The 11,826-nt window shown below is 39.3% G+C and overlaps 1 protein-coding gene across 2 annotated transcripts in view; it reads left to right on the top strand.

Annotated features, from left to right (window-relative positions):
* The first annotated feature begins 28 nt into the window (after window positions 1–28).
* Window positions 29–11,826, top strand: part of LOC123589287 (transmembrane protein 180-like) — a 39,251-nt gene continuing 27,453 nt past the window's right edge. The window contains exons 1-3 of one of the 2 annotated variants that reach the window (XM_045461197.1): window positions 29–141; window positions 3,718–3,892; window positions 4,945–5,667. In XM_045461197.1, the coding sequence (XP_045317153.1) occupies window positions 3,743–3,892; window positions 4,945–5,667 (873 nt within the window). In that variant the 5' untranslated portion in view covers window positions 29–141; window positions 3,718–3,742. Of the gene's footprint in view, window positions 142–648; window positions 740–3,717; window positions 3,893–4,944; window positions 5,668–11,826 lie in introns of those variants that run through there. The other variant, XM_045461198.1, reaches the window with a different exon arrangement.

The following is an 11,826-nucleotide window of genomic DNA, read 5'->3' as shown; positions in this document are numbered from 1 at the left end:
GAAGGGGTGCGGCCGAGGACCCCGCCCTCCCTTCTGCTTAGGGTCGTTCCTGGGCCAGTGTTTCGGGTGCTGGTTGTGGAGGTGGCGACATCAGCGGCTCCTGTGGCGGGTGTCCAGCCGGCCAGTTAACCAGTGGATAGGCTGCGTGGGCTTGAGAGGCGGGAGTCCGGCCTCAGAGCAGTGGGCGGTTGTCGTGGGGGCGCCCTTCGTGCAAGCGGAGGCGCGAAGGGTGCCGGGAGCCCGAGGTCCGCTGCCCGGCTGGCCCTTGGGGCCTTTTGACTCTCAGATTTGCTCTTCTCGATCTGGGGAAATTAAGGGTCGGTCGACAGCTGTTAGCTGTCTTCTCCTTGATTAACTGAACTCTCACCTTCAACCCGCTGAGAGTTGTACTTACTTCCCCTGAAACAGAGGGCCCCGGATCCACTTGAGTATCTGGGGCAGAAAAGGGGTGAGCTTGAAGGTATCTCCTTAAAAAAAAAAGTTACAAGCACTTTTGTATACGACTTTTAAAAGATTCATAGACCGCCAGTTAAGCACCCGGGGTCATGACATTGCACCTGGAGGGAAATGCAGCCCTAGCACGTGATGGCCAGCAAGGCAGTGAACTTCGTTCTCCACAGAGTTAAGAAACACTGTTGCTCCTGGGGTGCGGCTTTTACCATCATCGTGCAGGCAAAACCCAGAAACTCCTACATAGGGCACAGACCAGAAGGTCAATGTTCTCGACATTGATGTAAAGGTAAAGATAACAACTGATAGAGGACAGCAGTGCTCTCTCTCTTATAGTAGAATGCCAACCAATAAATGCAGAAGGAATAATGGTGTTAGAAAGTAATAAAAGAGGAATGGTAAACTCACAAATCCTTCTCTTCTGAATCCAGATATACCAAAAGGCAAAATGTTACTGATTACTTTTATTGCTAGGTTAAAAAAAGAAGAAATTTAGGTTACCTGAGAGCCTTTACTGCCCTAATTGTCAAAATTCAGGTAGAGTCCAGAGCCAAAAGAAAATAATTTAAAGCCAACTATCTTAATCTAAAAGTAAGTCACTACAAATAGAGCTCTTTGGAAAGAGATGATTGGATTTAGGATTTGCTGACTGTGGTTTGTGGAAGCTGAGGGCTAGAATCAGGCATCTGACCTTCAAGGGACTCATCTTCCATAGTCACTGATCCGCAAGATTGAAAGTGCTAGCTTTTTTCTCCATGGCAAATAACTCATTTGACTCCATATCAAATTGGACAGTGTATTGAAACGTTCTTTCACATTCTCCTTCAAAAACAAAAAACAAAGAGAAAGATATGGAGAATTAAAGTTACTGATAATTTAAAATGGCAAAAAAACAAACAAACAAAAAAAAAAAAAAAAAACAAAAACAAAAAACCCAAACCCACAACAGACTGTCTTTGGGATTAGTGGGTTCTTTCTAAGAAAACCTTTCGGGGAAACTTTTTCTTCCCCCTGGGAAATCTTGCACAAAAATTGCAATGAAAAAGAGATGTTAGCTTTCACTGTTTGAAGCCATGCTTTGGAGGGGTCTCCATCATTCTCATACAGTCTACTTAGTCAAAACATAGAAGCAATCATGAACACCTCTTCAGTGACATTAATATTACTTGGTTTAGTAGTAGGTTAGTGAATAACAACCCAGGGTGATTCTAAAAGGAGGGTTTTGGGTTTTCATTTAATAATTAATGGGTATATCATACACCCCCCTATTTTGCCACTTAAACTCTTCTGTATAAAACGTTTTGTGCTAAAGAAGAACCAGTGTCAGAAGTCTTTTGTTGCTGCTCAGAAAGATATAATATTCTTCTTTGTGTTTTGTTGCTATAGTAAAGTCAGGTAAGGAGAGTTTTTAGAGAGTAGTGTTGGCTTTAAAAAAAATTCTAAGTGATTTTCAGTTTGATACTTACTGAAACAAGTATTTACTATGATGAAAATAGTCTAAAGCAAAACATTGATGCTTCCTTTTGCAAATGAAAATAAGGGATTTTACTTCCTTCTGTCAGTATACATAAACAAAGAGGGCTCACTTCGGCAGCACGTAGACTAAAATTGGAACGATACAGAGGTTAGCATATAGAAACAAAGAGACGTTCAGGTTATAAGACTTTTTCATAATGTTATTAAAACCTTATATTCACACGTTTCAGACAGGATGGGTGCTTAACTCGAAATCTTTTTAAAAAATTTTAACTCAGCGAGTTTATGACCCTTTGCAAAATTCTCGGTTTATAAATACCCACCTTCTGACTTAATGATAGATCAGCGTAGATTGCGTGGCAAGCTTCTTGTTTCGGCATGCCTGAAATAAAACTAAGAAAAAGAAGAGTGCCTACATTTTGGTGGGCTAAATTTGTATCTTGGCTTTTGGTTCAACTGACTGCCTTGTTTTGGCCTTCAATCTTCATTCTCACTTAGGCCAAAAGTAACTCCCTAGAGTGGGGTCTTCGCAGTAGTTCCCAGTTTTTTCAAATCCGAAAATTGTGTTTAAAGCCAAAAATGTTGGCTGACCTCCGCGTAATAGTACTTGTACTTTTCAAGTGTTTGAGCACTGCATAATGACAACAACAAAAAACTTCAGGTGGAATCGTTACAGCAGAAACATTTAAAGAATACTAGTGCACATATGAGCAAAATATTCTTTATTCAGTCTATAGACAATGCTTGGTCTGCATATGGGTTTAATAATCCCTTAAAAAAAATTTTTTTACATTCATTTATTTTTGAGAGACAGAGAGAGACAGAGAGAGAGAGAGAGTGAGCACGGGTGGGGAGGGGCAGAGAGGCAGGGAGACACAGAATCCGAAGCAGGCTCCAGGCTGTCAGCACAGAGCCCACGCAGGGCTTGAACCCACAAACCATGAGATCATGACCTGAGCCGGAGTCAGACCCTCAATCGACTGAGCCACGCAGGCACCCCCAGAATGTGTTATTTCTATAGCCATCTTAGATATGTCCTTTGGGCCAAAGTTATATAGTCTGTCAGGAGAAGACCAAGCATAAATATTCCAATGCAAGTCTGTAACCACTGAATGGTCAGCTTTATATTAAGATGAAGGGTTCTATTCCTTCTGACTTTAGCTAAAGGATGTCACCTCATCATTCCTTTTCTGTTGCACCCTCCTAAGTAGGAAGGATAATAATGACATAAACACATCCCTCTGGCTTCCAATTAAGCATACCCAAACTCATGGATAAATCTCACTTGGATAACTTGGAAGAGTTCATAAAAATATGTTCACTGGCATGAGCCTGGCTGGCTCAATTGGAAGAGCATGTGACTCTTGATCTTGGGGTCATAGGTTCAAGCCATATATATATATATGGCTATATATGAATATATATTCATTCAATATATATTGTGCATATATGTATATATTGTACTGAATATATATTGTGTATATATATTGTACTCAGTATATATATTGTGTGTGTGTGTGTGTATATATATATATATATATATATATATATATATATATATATTGAAGCAGAGTCACACTCTATGCAAATTAGGGTTCCTGTCAACTTCTCAAAAAAGGTTGAGTGAATGGATAAGAAAGTTAAGTGTTAAATCTGATGACATATGCACAGCTAGTGGTTTGGGATTCTTAATTAAAATTAAGCTAGTGTTCAGAGGAATTTTGCCACCCATCAGCTATTATATGCAAATAGTGGATTTTAACCATTATCCTTTTTTTTTAAAAACAAAAGGAGGAAGAATTCCTTTGCGTGGAAAATGACGCTTTTAAGTATCAAACCCATTGCTTGGGCATATGCTATGATAACATTAGGGACTGAAATGCTAAATTCTGTCTTCAGTTTCTACTACGTGAAGCTGTTTTTACATCTGTACAAGATTTCAGAAGTGGCTTTTTACCAAGCCCAGGTGAGATGGAGCCCTTATTATCTGTTCACCTAGGACAGTTTCTCTTTCCCCATAGTTATATGTTATTGTAATGTTCCAAAGAGCTAATTCTTCACACAGCTGGAAGAGTTTTTAAGAAAAGGTTATCCATGTCCAAGATCCTCTGCTTGAGGGCAAAGAAATTATTAAAAGATTGCCACTTAAAACCTTAAAGCTTTAGAGTTTAAAGGGTAAGCTTTGGTTATTTGGAAAATTCACTTATACAGGACAATTAGAATTATTATTAAGACACTGTGTCTTGGAAAGGTCCATGGTAATCACAAATTATGCTGTAACTCATTACCAATTATGTGGTCAGGGTGGATAAAGTTAATGGCCTTAAAAACCTTTATATTTTATAATGTTACTCCTTTGTTACCAACAACAACATACTTGACTTAATTAGTGTTTTTGGCATTTTGCAATGGCAAACATTGGTATTTTAACTTTTCCTAATGAAATTATGTAAAACTATGCCATGGTATATATACGGGCCATCATTCCCTGCAGAGGCATGGCCCTGAGTGCCTTGTGGGGAAGCAGTCTAACGTAATGATTGAAAGCACAGATTCTGGGGTCATCTGCCTTGGCTCAGCCCCTGGCTCTGTCGTTTATCAGGTAAGCAAATTGATTAACTTCTCTGGCCATCAGTTTCTTCATTGTAAAGTAGGGATAATAATAACAGTACCTGCTTCATAGGATTATTTTAAGGATTTAATGAATTAATTCATGAAAGTATTTGTACAATGCCTAAATACAAAGTGAATGCACATTGGCTTTTGGAGTAGCATGAGCTGTTATTATTATTGATACTATAGGATATATGCCCCCTGCTGGTCCTGAAAGCAGTGAGGGTTTTGAGTGTGTGTGGTGGTGGTTTTTGTTTTTGTTTTTGTTTGTTTTGTTTTGTTTTTTGTTTTCTGTTTTTTATGGATAGTTTTGGTTACTTTACATTAAATAAAAATTCAGGAGTCATTTTCATCAGGATAAACCACACTAAAATAATCCCTGTGTTTGTTTGTTTTTTCTCCTAGATGATTTTAATGATCTGGAATGCTCTTAATGACCTGACTGGGTATTTTCACAACTCTCAGGCTGACTGCTGTTCCGGTCGTCATAGTTCTGTGTTGTATGGTGCCCCTTTGTATTCGATAGCCTTCCTGCTTCCTTGGTTCCCTTGGAAATACTATCACGAAGGTGACTGGCTGAGTGGACTTCATCTGGTGGTATCGCTATGTGCTTTTGATAGCACGCTTACCTTCGTTCAGCAAGCCCAGTGTGTGCTGTTTGCAGAGATTTTCACTAGACATGAAAGTCGGCTTCAGTTTATTAAAATTAACCAAGTGGCATCACTAGTAGGATCCACCAGCATCCTCTTTGGTGGCCTCATCTCTGATAACATGGAAATTTTCTTCAATTTTCAGGCCTTCACTGTGCTCATTGCCATTCTTGCCACTGCCAGCCTTTACACTGGCATGTACCGCATGAGTCACTTTGGACCGAAAAGAAGCCCCGAGGAAAACCTCTTCTCCGAAAGTGAACAGGATCTCCCCTGGACCTCTATCGTCTCATTGATGAGACAGCTCTTGACCCAGAAAAACTTTTGCCTTTTTCTGATAATGAGTTTCTTCCAAGTCTTCCATTTAACTTTCTTCAAAAACTTCATGATGATCTTTGCAGATAATCTCATTCCCGAGGACGTTCTTCCTTCTTTCCTAAGGAGCATCATGTATGGGGCAGGCTTTATTTGCCCACAGGTATGTGATGATTCTTCCTTTATCTTCCTACGGGGATTAGAGGTCTAACTCTCACCTGGCTGAGGAAATTAAAAGCCTGATTATGTCAGTAGTTTGACAAAATGATGCACGTAAGAGACCCAAAGAGAATATAGTCAATGATACTGCAATAAGGTATGGTGGCAGATGGTAGCTACTCTGGCACTGATCATAGTATAACATACAGACTTGTCCAATCACCTGTAACTAGTGTAACATTGTGTGTCAAACGTACTTCAATAAAAAAGAGATCCAAAGATTCAGAGCCCCAGATATTATGTTTCAGTAGAAACATAATGGAAATAAGAAGTGAAAGGGAAAAAGAAAAGCGAACCCAATGAGAGCTGAGTGACATGATAATTGAAACATCTTAGCTTTTGAATTTTGTTCTTCTGAACTTTCTCACTTAAACCTTAGCAGAGGGGCGCCTGGGTGGCGCAGTCGGTTAAGAGTCCGACTTCAGCCAGGTCACGATCTCGCGGTCCGTGAGTTCGAGCCCCGCGTCAGGCTCTGGGCTGATGGCTCAGAGCCTGGAGCCTGTTTCCGATTCTGTGTCTCCCTCTCTCTCTGCCCCTCCCCCGTTCATGCTCTGTCTCTCTCTGTCCCAAAAATAAATAAACGTTCAAAAATAAATAAATAAACATCCATTTAAAAAAAAAAAAAAAACCTTAGCAGAGATATGGAGGGAAATAAATGGCAGTTTTGCTTTACTGGGGCAGTTAACGTTCCTGTAACCATTATAAGGAAGAAAGTTACTTGATCAAGAATTCTTGGGGCTCCTGAGTGGCTCAGCTGGTTCAGTGTCCGACTTTTGATTTTGGCTCTGGTCATAATCCCAGGATCATGGGATCAAGCCCCACGTGGAGCCCTGCGTTGGGCTCCGCGCTTTGCATGGAGTCTGCTTGCCATTCTCTCTCTCTCTCCCTCTGCCCCACCCACTCTCCAGCTCACACTGTCTCTCTCCCTCTCTAAAATAATTTTTTTTTATTTAAAAAAGAATTCTTGAAGCCAGGTTTCAAAACACTTGGCTAAAAGACTGAGTCCTAGAATTCCAAAGCATTATTAAAATTCCATGCTCATGACCATTACTGGAAAAGGTATGTCCTCCTTCAAAAAATAAACCAGCCTGCTGTTTGTTTTTTTTACAGCATTTAGAGAGTTGATGAATCATATTGCTTTCTTTCACCTAAATATGTCACCCCAAAATATGGCTTAACGTAGCCTATGATTCCTATTTTCATAATTAAATAAGTAAAATTCATTATTTAGAGAATAAGTCATTCTAGATAGATGAGTTTTTACTGTTTACATGTTTATCTGGCTTCAAAAATATTTAAACCATGTTAGATAGAAATAGTTCTAAAATATTTTAAGTGTTGACATGCTTCCTTATGCAGACTTTACAGAATGCAATTTGTCTTTTCCACCATTAGCTCCAGGCCTTTGTCATAGTTTGGTTACTGTATACATCATAATAATGGAAAGTCACATTGGGTGCTTACCATGTGCCATGAACTATGCCAAGCACCTTGTATACATTACCTCACCTAATCCTCACAACCCCTTCAAAGGAAAGACTCTTCTTATCCTTACAGATGAGAAAAGGGATGTTCAGAGGCATCTGCTTTTAGAGTTGTGCATGTTTAGATTCTCTCTCTAAAATGTACTGTATTTACATGGTTTACTTAGCAGAGTATACCAAATAGAGTATCATTTTTGGCTTGTCAGAATAGTCCCTGGTACTGGGTATGTATATTGAAATGATGCTATTCCTTCAGGACAGTCTGACGTTTGTCTAACTGTTTGCTCCTATATTCAATGACCTAGGATGGGGAGCTGTTTGGGTTCCTACCTCTGTTTTATCAGATTCTAAAATACATAAAATAGTGTATATATATATATATATATATATATATATATATATATATATATATACATATATATATATCTTCCCACTTTTAATCATGTACTTGCCTATAGTATCTCCTCAAAGTAGAAAAAAGTTTGTTAAACTCTTATGTTAAAAATAAAAAGAATTGGGGTACCTGGGTAGTTCAGCCGGTTAAATGTCCGACTTCAGCTCAGGTCACGATCTCGTGGTGCGTGAGTTCGAGCCCCTCATCTGGCTCTGTGCTGCCTGACAGCTCAGAGCCTGGAGCCTGCTTCAGACTCTGTGTCTCCCTCTCTCTCTCTGTCCTTCCTCTGCTCGTGCTCTGCCTCTCTCTCTCAAAAATGAATAAATGTTTAAAAAAATTTTTTAACAAAAAAATAAAAAGAGTAGAGAAGCGCTTGTGTGGCTCAGCTGGTTAAGCGTCCCACTTTGGCTCAGGTCATGATCTCATAGCTTGTAGGTTCGAGCCCCAAGTCATGCTCTGTGCTGACAGATAGGAGCCTGGAGCCTACTTCAGATTCTGTCTCCCCCCTCTCTCTCTGCCCCTCCCCAGCTTGTGCTCTTTCTCTCTCAAAAATAAATAAACATTAAAAAATAGAAAACAAACAAACAAATAAATAAAGAGTAGATATGGAGTGCCTGGGTGGCTCAGTTGGTTGAGCATCTTACTCTTGATTTCAGCTCAAGTCGTGATTCCCAGGTCATGGGATCAAGCCCGGTGTCGGGCTCTGTGCTGAGTGGAGCCTGCTTAAGATTTGTTCTCTCACTCTGCTCCTCTTCCCATCTCATGCTCTCTCTCTCTCTCTCTCCCTATCTCAAAATAGGAGCGCCTGAGCGGCTCAGTCAGTTGAGTGTCCAGCTCTTGATTTAAGCTAGGGTCATGATCCCAGGGTCATGGGATTGAGCCCCGCATTGGGCTCTGCACTGAAGCCTGCTTTGGATTCTCTCTTTCTCTCTCTCTCCCCCTCTCCCTCTCCCTCTCTCTCGCCCTCTGTCCCCTCCCCTCCTTCTAAAATTAAAAAAAAAAGTTTAAAGATTGTTTTGACTATTCTGGGTACCTTGCAAATCCATATGAATTTTATTACTTTTTTTTCTAATTTTTATTTAAATTATGGTTAGTTAACATGTAGTGTAATATTGTTTTCAGAAGAATTTAGTGATTTATCACTGATATATTAATATCCAGTGTTCACACAAGTGCCCTCCTTAATATCCATCACTCATTTAGCCTACCCCCACCCTCCTCCCTCCATCAATTCTCAGTTTGTTCTCTATCATAAAGAGTCTCTTACAGTTTCTCTCTCTTTTCTTTTTTCTCTTTTCCCCTCTTCCCCTGTGTTCATTTGTTTTGTTTCTTAAATTCCACATATGAGTGAAATCATAGGATAGTTGTCTTCCTCTGCCTTAGTTCACTTAGCATAATACACTCTGGCTCCATCCATGTCGTTGCAAATGGCAAGATTTCATTCCATTCAATGGCTGACTAACATTCAATTACACACACACACACACACACACACACACACACACACACACACACCACATCTTCTTTATCCATTCATCAGTCAATGGGCATTTAGGCTCTTTCCATAGTTTGGCTATTGTTGGTAAATGCTGCTGTAAACATTGGGGTAGATGTACCCCTCTGAATCTGTATTTTTGTATCCTTTGGGTAAATACCGAGTAGTGCAATTGCTGAGTCGTAGGGTAGTTCTTTCTTTAACTTTTTGAGGAATCTCCATACTCTTTTCCAGAGTGGCTGCAACGGTTTGCATTCCCACCAACAGTGTAAGAGGATTTTCTTTTCTCCACACTCTCACCAACACTTGTTGTTGCCTGAGTTGTTGATTTTAGCCATTCTGACAGGTGTGAGGTGGTATCTCATGAGGTTTTGATTTGTATTTCCCTGATGATGAGTGATGCTGAACATCTTTTCATGTGTCTGTTAGCTATCTGGATGTCTTCTTTAGAAAAGTGTCTCTTTATGTTCTGCCCATTTCCTTAACAGGGTTGTTTTTTGGGTGTTGAATTTCATAAATTCTTTATATATTTTGGATAAATTATATATTTATCAGATATGTCATTTGCAAATATCTCCTCCTGTTCCACAGGCTGCCTTTTAGCTTTTTTTTTTTTTTTTTTTTTTTTTATTGTTTCCTTCACTGTGCAGAAGCTTTTATCTTGACGAAGTCCCAATAGTTCATTTTTGCTTTTGTTTCCCTTGCCTCTGGTGACATGTCTAGTAAGAAGTTTCTCCAGCTGAGGTCAAAGAGGTTGCTGCCTGTTTTATCCTCTAGGATTTTGATGGTTTCTTGTCTCACATTTAGGTCTTTCATCCATTTTGAATTTATTTTTGTGTGTGGTATAAGAAAGTGGTAGAGTTTCATTCTGCATGTTGCTGTCCAGTTTTCCCAACACCATTTGTTGAAGAGACTGTCTTTTTTCCATTGGATATTCTTTTCTGCTTTGTGAAAGATTAGTTGATCATATAGTTGTGGGCCCTTATCTGGGTTCCATTGATCTATGTGTCTGTTTTTGTGCCAGTACCATACTGTCTTGATGCCTACAGCTTTGTAATACAGCTTGGAGTCCTGAATCATGATGCCTCCAGCTTTCCTTTTCTCTTCAGGATTGCTTTGGCTATTCAGGGTCTCTTGGAGTCCAAGTTAATGTTAGAATCAGCCTGTCAGTTTCTACAAAGAAGACAGATTGGATGCTGATAGAGATTGCACTGAATCTGTAGATCAGTTTGGGTAGTATTTCTATCTTAGCAATGTTAAATCTTCTGACACAGAGTATTTTCCATCTATTTCAATCTTTTAAAATTTCTTTCAACAATGTTTTGTAGCTTTCAGAGGATGCATTTTCCCCTTCCTTGTTAAATTTATTCCTAAATATTTAGATAGATTTTTAGTGAAGACTTAAGGGGCTCTTTCAGAACAAAGTACATGAGCTTTATTAAGTGCATGGATTTAGTGGCTTTATTCTGGTGATTCCCATAAATGTTTTTTGTTGCCTCTTAGCTCATAGACATGTTCTGGGTAGAGATTGCCAGATGGTTGAATTCTGATGGAACGAAGGGCTACTGTGCTTCTGAGAAAACCATAACAACTTTTTTCTTTATTTTTTTTTAACAAAAGTAATACATATTTGCTGTAAAGATTCATACACTATTGAAACATCCATGAATTTTTTGTATACTGCTTTCTAAATTTAATAAGTTATGGAAATTTCCATGTCATATATAAATCTACTTTTTAAAAATAGCTGTGTTGGGGTAAATTACATCAGTGTTCTGTAATTGAACCACCAGATCATGACCTGAGCCAAAGTTGGATGCTCAACCAACTGAGCCATCCAGGTGCCCCGTGTGTTTTAACTTTTAAAAACACTGCTAAAATAGGGGCTCCTGGGTGGCTCAGTCAGTTAAGCATCTGACTCTTGATCTAAGCTCAGGTCTTGATCTCAGGGTTGTGAGTTCAAGCCCTGCATTGGGCTCTGCACTGGGCATGAAGCCTGCCTTAAAAAATAATAATAATAAAATAAAAACACTGGGGTGCCTGGCTGGCTCAGTTAGAAGAGTGTGGGACTCTTGATCTCCACTTAAGTTGGAGCCCCATATTGGGTGTAGAGATCACTTAAATAAAACTTAAAAAAAAAAAAAAACTTTCCAGAAAAAAAATGTTTAAAAAACATAAAAACACTGCTGAAGTGTTTTCCAGATTACATTCCCACCAGTAGTGTAAAAGTGTTCCAGTTGTTCAACATTCTTGCTAATGTTTATGATCAGACTTTTTAGTTTTAGTCATACTAGTATGTGTGTAATAGTATTTTATTATGGTTTTGATTTACATTTTCCTAATGACTACTAATGATATTATTAGTGCACCTTTTCATGTGCCATCCATTTGGCTTTTTGAATTCAGGTGGTTCAGATCTTTTGCCTATTAAAAAATTTTTTTCAATGTTTATTTCTGAGAGAGAGAGAGAAAGACAACTCAGGTGAGGGGCAGAGAGAGAGGGAGACAGAGCATCCAAAACAGGCTCCGCACTGACAGCAGCGAGCCCGACGCAGGGCTTCAACTCACGAACAGTGAAATCATGGCTTGAGCTGAAGTCGGACGCTTAACTGACTGGAGCCACCCAGGCACCCCTGCCTATGTTTTAATCAAGCTGTTTGTTATCATATTACTGAATTATATGAGTTCTTTATATACTCTAGATACAAGTCTTTTGTTGGATGTATGTTC

This window comes from Leopardus geoffroyi, chromosome E3, assembly GCF_018350155.1.
Source record: "Leopardus geoffroyi isolate Oge1 chromosome E3, O.geoffroyi_Oge1_pat1.0, whole genome shotgun sequence".
Lineage (NCBI taxonomy): Eukaryota > Metazoa > Chordata > Mammalia > Carnivora > Felidae > Leopardus > Leopardus geoffroyi.
The sequence above is the reverse complement of the archived record's forward strand: the minus strand, read 5'-3'. Positions and strand labels throughout refer to the sequence as shown.